At 43.0% G+C, this 9,013-nt stretch overlaps 1 protein-coding gene across 1 annotated transcript in view; it reads right to left on the bottom strand.

Moving 5' to 3' along the window:
* Nucleotides 1–141: 141 nt before the first annotated feature.
* ankrd13b (ankyrin repeat domain 13B) overlaps nt 142–9,013 on the bottom strand; it is a 31,429-nt gene continuing 22,557 nt past the window's right edge. Inside the window, exons 9-15 of the mRNA XM_028419436.1 lie at nt 7,622–7,686; nt 6,695–6,831; nt 5,536–5,693; nt 5,120–5,308; nt 4,434–4,597; nt 2,194–2,270; nt 142–1,586 (exon numbers count right to left, since the gene is read on the bottom strand). Coding sequence (XP_028275237.1) covers nt 1,385–1,586; nt 2,194–2,270; nt 4,434–4,597; nt 5,120–5,308; nt 5,536–5,693; nt 6,695–6,831; nt 7,622–7,686 — 992 coding nt within the window. The 3' untranslated portion in view covers nt 142–1,384. The remainder of the gene's footprint in view (nt 1,587–2,193; nt 2,271–4,433; nt 4,598–5,119; nt 5,309–5,535; nt 5,694–6,694; nt 6,832–7,621; nt 7,687–9,013) is intronic.

Raw genomic sequence — 9,013 nt, 5'->3', positions numbered from 1 at the left:
TTTAATCCACTTTCCCAGCATACAGCATGAAAACATCTGACCGCATCACTCGTATTTTTTTAAAAAGTAAAAAAACAAGTTATCAACCAGGCAAGCTTAGCTATGAATTGCAGAAGACAGAGAGAGAGAGAAAGAGAGAGGTGTGACTCCTCAGTTTGTGCTGATATCTCAGTGTGAACATTTCCTCCAAAGAAATGATAAAAGAGAAATGAGAAGTGTTTGACTTGGCTTCAGCCCTGCAATCTTAAGTTACGTTACAATTATGAGACAACATTCAGTTGTTTTTTTGAATGGGGCGAGGAGGTTTTTACGCTTAGGGTGCAATACAAAACCTAAACTTGCTGCTGATTAGACTTTAATGGTGGTTCTACATGTTCCCCTCAGCTCTGATACTGCAGGTCTTCCCTCATCAGGCAAATGAAACCCCTCACCAGGGTGCAGACCATGCTGACACAATGCGCACAATGTACCGCGACTAACACAGAAACACAGGAACCATCCCCTCATGTGTAAGGTGAGAAGATGCAAATATACAGAGTCTCTTTCACCTAAGTAGTATTGTCCTGTATTGGCTTTAATAACACACAGGCCTGCACATTCACATACATTAATTTAAGTTATCTTCATCCTATATCTGTGCTCTTACAAGTCTAACTTCAGGCTAAAACTAGAACTGGCCTGAGTTTACTTTTTGTGCTCGAACTCGTCGTCCATTAACAGTCATACAAAGTGATCCACCCACAAGCTAAGTACAGTACGTCTGGATTTTGTGCAAATGAAAAACAACAAAAAGTACCAGTTCATTGTATTATTTTAAATCTTTCAGTAAAAACTGAGGAAGTCTGATGGTTTGTCGACATTCAGCTCAAGTTTAATCAACTTCGTCTGCACCAGTGGCTCTGATCGCAGTTAAGACTGGAAAGCACACACCTCAGTGGCAATTGGACTCAGTGAGCGTGTGTGTGTGTGTGTGTTAGTGCTGGAGCAGGGAGTTGGCCAAACACACTATGGGACAGAAGGTGACCCCTGTGCGGAGAGCTGGTTTTGAAACACACACACACGTATAAACAGTCACTCCTTCCTCCAGGTGTACTGTGTGTATTGGATGTATTGTTGGTTGTAAACTGGCACTGGTCAAGAAAGAAGCATGTTGCAGCAGAGAGAGGACGGACGCTCTCTGGCTGTCACCGTATGGCTTCATGGGAAAGGTCTAGGCTGAGACGATGGGAGAAGAGAGGAGGAGGCCATCAGATTGGCATTTGTTTCCAGCCACCTATTGAGTGTGCTTTAAAGTAGCCCCCGTTCAGCCCTTCCTCCCACCTGTCCTCTGTCCAGACCCTTCCCCGCAGGACCTGCCTTCAATGCTGGGCCGGAGGCTCGACTATCATTTCTCCATGAGTGACAGCTGGATGATGCGCTGCAGCTCCTCCTCCTCCTGCCGCCGCCGGAGCTCCGCCTCCTCCTGCTCCCTGGCTGAGAGCTCCATGGCGATGCGCAGCTGCTCGTCATAGCTGCAGGTGGTCGATTGCTTCTTGGAGGGTGTGGAGCAGAGGCTGGAGGGGGGGCGGGGCTTGTGCTGTGGTGTCCTATAGGCAAAAGAAGGGAGAACTGGGTGTTATTAGGCTTTTATTCCCCAATCATGGGTCATGCCATCACACTGATAATTACATCGTTTACATTTAATAATGTGTGATTTAATTAGGTTTAAGCAAACTGAAACTTTACTGCAGCCAGTCCCTTCCACAGTTTAATGAGGGACACACTGTCTAAAGATAACAGGCTAAAGTCAACTGCTGACCAAGAGAACAGGAAACTGTCTCATCCCTTTCACTACACACACACACACACATACACATGATGGTGCAGAGCAAAGATGAGGAGAATAGCAGGATGGATACGAGAACAGAGTAGGGGACAGGAATACAGGACGTGAGTCAGGGATGGAAGGAAAGAACTGCAGAACGGGAAAAAAAAGACAATGGAAGAGAGCAAGGCGCTGGAGAATAACACTTCATAACAAAGCAGAGAGGAAGTTTGAGACAAAGCAGCTAAAGGAATGACAGGATATATCACCCTCATCCTGACATTCATGGATTTGAGCTCTTTTGAAGATGAAAGTCTTGTTTCTTATCAGTTCTAACTTCTGCAGTTGCTGATAACAGGTGGACGATATGAAAGAAATTTCATTCTGACCTGTCCAGACGACTGGGGTCACAAGACAGGGGGTGCGTTCCTGGCTTGCTATTGGTGAGTGCCTCCCAGATGGTCACCTAGACACAAAGAGGAGGACACACACAGGAAGTCAGAAAAAAATGAGAGAGAGAGAGAGAGAGAGCAGGAAGTAGACACACAAGGTGAATAAAACAAGAGCACCCTCCCTCCTTTGTAGGCTTTTTCCTGTTAATGTATGCTAAAGTACACACACACACACACACACACACACACACACACAGGTGGCCAGCTGGCCTAATTATGAATTATATACTGAAAGTAAACTTGATTGATCTGGGGTTGGTTCTTTAGTACACACAATGTTAATCACTGGTGTTATTCTATTATTATTTATAAGAACATTCATTCTGCCACTAAATTATTACTACCCATCATTTTTAAAAACACATATTTCCCATGCCCAGCAGCAGGCCACAGAGCCTTTTGCTCTGCTTGCTCACATGGCTTTATTCGTTTTTCAGTGTCTTGGATTAAAAATTAAATTGTGTCCTCTTTTGTTTGCTTAGATTTTCCAGTGGAAATTTCCTTTTATTTTGATTCTGTTTCCTGTTTTATTTTGGTAATCTACTTTCCTTGTGTCTCACTTTGTGTTACTTCCTGTCACTTTCCCTCCGCTGTGATTGGCCCTCATTGCTTCCACCTGTGTTTCGTTAACCCTCACCTGGTGTATGTGGGCAGCAGTGGCGCAGCGGTATAGCAGGGTTGTCCCGTAACTGGAAGGTTGGTGGTTCGATCCCAACTCCTCCCTAGTCACTGTCCTTGGGCAAGACACTTTACCTGCATAGCCTCCAGTGTACTCACTGGTGTATGGTGCTCTTTGCTGGGCTGCCTTGAGCAATTTCCCCATTGTGGGACTAATAAAGGTTTCAATTATTATTAATTATTATTATTAATTATTTATTTTGAGGGCTTTGTCGGTCTGTCTCTGTGTTTCTGCTGTCTGTAGTGATTTGGGTACTTTGTTTCCTGTTTTGTCTTTTTTTTTATTTACACTCCACTGATTCCTGTTTTTTTATCCTATATCTGTCACGAGTAGATGAACCAGGTCATGTTCCTTCTCCTTCTTAGTTTAAATATTTATTACTCATGCTTTCCATGTTGCATCACCTTGCGAGGCAAGCTAGATCCTCATGAGATTTGAGAGATCACGCAAAAATCCCACCTCGCTATGCATGCTATGTTCCTGTGAGAGAGGAGAGTGATGGCTCTGAGCAGGCTTTAGGTGTTTGATGACGACAACGAGTGATCTGATTGGTTAAACTTGTCATTCAGATTCACAGAGGTTGACAGGCTGTAGTGTAGGTTTGATATATACTGTGCTTCAGGCTGTGAAACATGCCCTGTCAGCAGTGTGAACACCTCTCCTGCTTCAGTATGGGAGCTGTAATTTAACGTGTCTGTCATCACCTTTTCTGGCTCTGTCTGAAGCAGCAGCCGTGTGACCGCCTGGTGCAGCAGGCTGCTGCTGATGCTGATGATGATGATGATGATGATGATGATTGTACAAACTATAGCACAAATCCTCGGCTGCAACCCTGAATGTCTCCTCTCCTCCTATCAAAGCTAAGAAAACTCTGAGGATGTTCTCTGACCTGTCTCACTGAGCCTATTTATACCTTTCTCTCTCTGGCTCTCTGGAGGAAGGCCAAGGACTATCAGGATCAGGATCTCTGGGATTTCAAAGCAGAGCCTATCCTGGAGCTGTGCTGAATATAATGGGTCTGGACTCCACACTTCAGAGGCAATTTATTCTGCTTATTGATTTTACTTCAGTATTGATTGTTTTTTATTTTGAAACTGGTGACCCCCCCTCCCCCCCACACTTTTGTAACTGAGGCTTGTAAGCTTCATGTCTTCATGGATGCTGATGATGTCTAAATGCTTGTATAAGGACAGGAAGTCTATCTAATAAGCATTCAAAATAAAGACTGATCAATACTGGATTTCAAGGAGATTAATACAATTTTTAGAGATTTAATTTTTTTTTTCTTTTTAATAAATCAATTGGCTTAACTTTTCTCATTGTAATACAGTGTGATGAAACCAGCATCCATATTGAGATGGTAACATGTTGAGCACAGCAGGTAAGAGTTGCTTGTACAGTGTTTTTATAAGTTAACTTTCTAAATGTAGAAATGAGGACCTTGTTTTAGTCTCTCACAGTCTCTGTTTTAAGCTGTCTGAATCGGATGTTCAGTCACCTGATCGTATTCAGAGCCGGCCTCCAGCAGACTCTGCTGTATGGCGAACTGCAGCAGGTCTTCCTCCTCCTCCCTCATGCTGTCTCTCTGTTTGCCTCCTAGCATGGTGTATCCAGGCGGGGGCTCGAACACACACGGGGGAATCTCTCCGGCTCGACAGGACACTGCAGCACACAGGAGGAGGAAGGCAAAGGGCAAGAGATGGGAAGGAGTGTTATCTGACAGTGAAGGAGACTAAAGGAGAAGAGCGGAGAAGGAGAAACAGAAGAGTGCTTTTTCTGAGTGAAAAGAAGAAGTTGTAGGTCACAGTATGGTTGGCAAAAATAATTCCACTACTCAACTGTGTGTGTGTGTGTACTTTCACAGGACCGGTACTCATTCATTGTGCAGTTCTGTTTGAGAGGTTCCTTCTGAGGAGTGACACAGTAAATTTTATCTCCCCTCAGCACAGAGCTGCAGATTTAAACGTGGCTATTGGGATTCTGATAGAGAGATAAGACGATGAAAGCAAGCTATAATCTTACAAAGAACATAACCTTGCATTCGAAGCCGGTGATAAATACGGCTCATAACTCTCCCCGCAGTACTGTTCGTGAAGTGAGGAACAGCTGTGGCTCTGCAGTAAATGTTAGAGAGCAGCTTTTGGAAGGAAAGATGGGTGAAGATGAAGCATTGTGTGTTCTTACTGGTGGAACTAGAGCTGGAGACGCTGGAGGAGTCGCTGCCCGGTGAGGGGGTGTCTGTCCGTGGGATGTCCCTCTGTCCATCCCCCTCCACCCCTACTTCGTTGTCAGTACGAGCGCCGGATCCCTCCTCACAGCCGTTCAGGTTGCTAAAGGTGATTCTGGCATTCAGGATGTGATAGAGGGGGATTTCTGCAGAAACAGTGGTTATCTGTCAGCTGTAGTCCTTTTCAATTATTTGTATGATTGATATGAATGTTCTCTGTCCCTCCAAGTCCTTCTTTCCAGCTGTCTTCTATTCACCTTTGTGTCTTTCTATTAACTTGTCATTCTCCTCTTCATTCCCTTTATTTTAACCAGCCAACATTTTAACCTCCCTCCCCTTATTCATCCATCCATCTCACTCTCCCAGTGCTCACCGATCTTGACAGGGAAGCCAGGCGGCAAGCGCAGAGTGATGAAGTCGCGCAGCTTAGCGAACAGGGCGTTCGAGATCGCCATTAGATCAATGATAGGCACCACTTGTTCAGCAAGGGACAGAGGGTGGGACTCGCACAACCACAGCTTGGCTTTAAACCTAGAAACAAGAGGACACAGGAAAGGATCAGCAACAACATGCATTTTAACTGAAGTATAATCAAAGAATCATTCAACAGACAGCATTGACCACAAAGCACAAAATCGCTGCCCTAACAAACGATTAACCAGTGACCTTTTTGTTCAACAGGTCAAGGACTATTGAAGAAAGGATCCATATGCTTTAAGATCTCTGGACAAAGTGTGTACTGTCTGTAAAGTGTACTATGTTGAAACATAAATGTGCTAGCTTAAGCAATAAGGACCCTTTCTACTATAGACCACAAACATTATCATTCAGGTCTTCGGCTAAAGGAGACAGAAACACATTGATCACACATCAGCCGGCAGTGACCATCCACAAGCTGCTGAGTCATGTTCAAAGCGAGGCCAATCAATTCCTCTGGTCTAATTTGTCCAATAATAAACACAGGATTGAGAGACAGCTCTACAACCACAGACATGAGGATGAGACTTCATCCTCATGATGTCTTGTCACTTTTCATTAAGTGCTAAAGAACAATGAATCTGACACGCAGGCCAATAGTCAGTTATAGGAGATCTGGACAAATGATCAGGCAGCAGGCAGAGGAGGAAAAAACAGTTTGTGGCATCATCATGATTAATGGTCATTGAAAACCAATTAATCAGCTATGTTACAAAAAATGTTTTAAATGATCTTATTTAGTTTTAAGACTTTAGGCACCTTTTAAGTTCCTTCATGATGCTGCATGCCGTAATGTAGCATGAGTCATCCAAACATAGGTGTGTTATGCAGAGACAGTCTAATTGCTCGACTCTCCACCAGCTCTGTAAAAGCTGACGTGTTTGTGTCCCTTCACCTCAGGGTCTTAACGGTCAGCTACTCTGAACGGCTGATTTTTTTGTCTGACTATCCCCTGTCTGTTATGTTGTCAGCTCTGACAACTCTGCAGTGTGTTTAGAGGACGCTTCACTGTATGCACGGCTGCCTGGTCCTGCTTTCCCGTCAGCCTGTGTCACCTTTGAGTCTTAGTGGTGAGCTGGCACTGGTGGCCGATGTCCCTCTGAGTCGGCGACAAGCTTGGGTTGAAGTATTCCTCGGCCGTCAGTGCCGCAGGGTTCGTCACCACAGGGGACGACATCTGGGTTACCAGAGCCTGGAGAAGGTAAATAATGAATATAATGAATTTTAAATATTGTGAAAGGTGAGCGTGTGTGTCTGCAAGAAAAATTATTAATCAATACTAAAGATTCCTTTACAAAGTGCAGAATTGTGTTTTTTGAAACTTTTTCTTTTCCTACTGAGATTTCAAGGTTTTTCTTTTATTTTCAACCACTCAATCAAAACTTGGCACTCAAACTATAACTAACAAATGAGAAAGCAGTATTTATTGCAGCTTACGTCAAAACAATAGATGCTTTGCAGCTCAAGTGGCATATAAGCGGCACACTGTAACAAAGTTGAGGCTACTGGTACAGGTGACCAAAAACAGCGAGCTCAGTGCTTTTTTTTTAAGTTTAGGTTCGAAACAAAACTCCACAAGAGCTTTACAGCTGCACAAAATATCTGCAAAAATACACACATACACAAAGCTTTTTGAGTGTGATGTGCAGCTTGGTAAAGAGCAGAGGCGACAACAAGTGAAAAGAGAGAATGCAGAAAGAGGACGGTGATGAGTCATAGACGCTCTCCAGCAGAAACAAATTAAAAAACATAATCAATATCCGAGAGCAGGTTGCTGCCTCTGAGTGATTGTTTTATGCAGCTCTGCTGTTGATGCTGTTCATACACTGCCTGTCCATCTGAAGTGGAGCTGAGGGAGACTGCCAATACTGGAGATGGTAATTTATTGGACAGTACAGTGATTGTCATGGTGCTGATGGTGCTGATCCGCAAGATCCCGTCAGAATGGTGACATACGAGTACACTGAGTACTGTCCACTCACCCCGTTGTTTGGCCCCATGTGCTGCTCAGCAATCCCGAGAAAGTTCTGCAGTGGAGTCTTCCCACCTGCTCAGATTAAAACAGATTACAGATTATAAACAGAATATTTATATTTTAGTAAACTACACTCATAGGCTCATTTATCTCCTTCATTATGTTTAGCTTATTATTATTATTATTATTAACAGGACCTAAATATCAGTTTGATCTTACAGCTGAACTTAATACATGAGCAATTTTGCTGAACAATCCAGAGAATATTCCTACGTTTCCTTCTTCCAGCAGCCTCCCTCTTGAACTGACCTTTTTCTGCTCTGCCATTCACTTGCCGAGCGTATCCTAGAAACCGCAGTTCATTAAATCATGGCTACCAATCATGCTTCACATTTTCTCTTTCTATAAACATCAAGCCTTCTACCACAGCGCCTTTAAGATCTCAACTTCAAAGCTCTGACTTTAATATTGTAGTACAAAAAGAAAGATGGGACATCCTTAATGGAGGAATATCTCCATCATTGTCACGTGAAACAGGCATTGATCAGAGAGAGCAAATCATTCTGACTATACAGAAAGAGAATGTAAAAAAAGAATTGATATTACAATGAAAGAACATATAACATGAAATGAGCAATAATAAAGATTAAGAAAAAATATATAATGTAAATATAATCGATACTTTAAATCACAACCATACTCTAAGCACCTCTGTCTAATCTGCAGTGTTGATTAGCCAAATAACTTTAAATGAAAACCTTATATATGCAACTAGTGCAAACACACTCCCATTGCACTTCCACAGACAACTTCCACCAGCTCATATAGGTCATTATTTTGGCTAGCTGGGTGACAAACTCTCCTAAACTATATTAGCTGATGAGACACATCACACAGGGCTGATCAACCTCATGTTTATTATTGCACAACACTGAATTAACTCTGAAGCCAGTCAAATCACCTCATGCATTCTGCTCCTCATCTGCTTATTTTCTTATTTAACGGCTATTTAGAAAATTAAATGAACGCACATACTCCCACCAAATCTTCTCAGTATTACACTCTAATGCTCCCTGACATCCTCCATCTGTCAGTCTGAGTCAGCAGATAATATTGTCCTCACGCACATCATTCAACACAGACAAGGTGGCAAACGTTTATGTGAAGACATAAGAGAGAAAGTTTGGCGTCATCTCAGTGTAAGAAAATGAGGTATTTGAGATATTTAAAGAGATCCACAGAGCATGGTAATCTAAGCAGCAGCTGTTCTTTTAGATATGAGCAGTGACATGAGCAGCTTGTTAGTGTGCGGTTTGTGTCTTCAGATGATGCTGTGGCTCACTTTACTAACCAGACACTGAATGAGTACTGAAAGCAGAGCAAAGGATCATCATCACTG

This window comes from Parambassis ranga, chromosome 13 (genome assembly GCF_900634625.1).
Source record: "Parambassis ranga chromosome 13, fParRan2.1, whole genome shotgun sequence".
Lineage (NCBI taxonomy): Eukaryota > Metazoa > Chordata > Actinopteri > Ambassidae > Parambassis > Parambassis ranga.
Note: the sequence above shows the minus strand (reverse complement) of the source record. Positions and strands in the feature narration are given on the sequence as shown.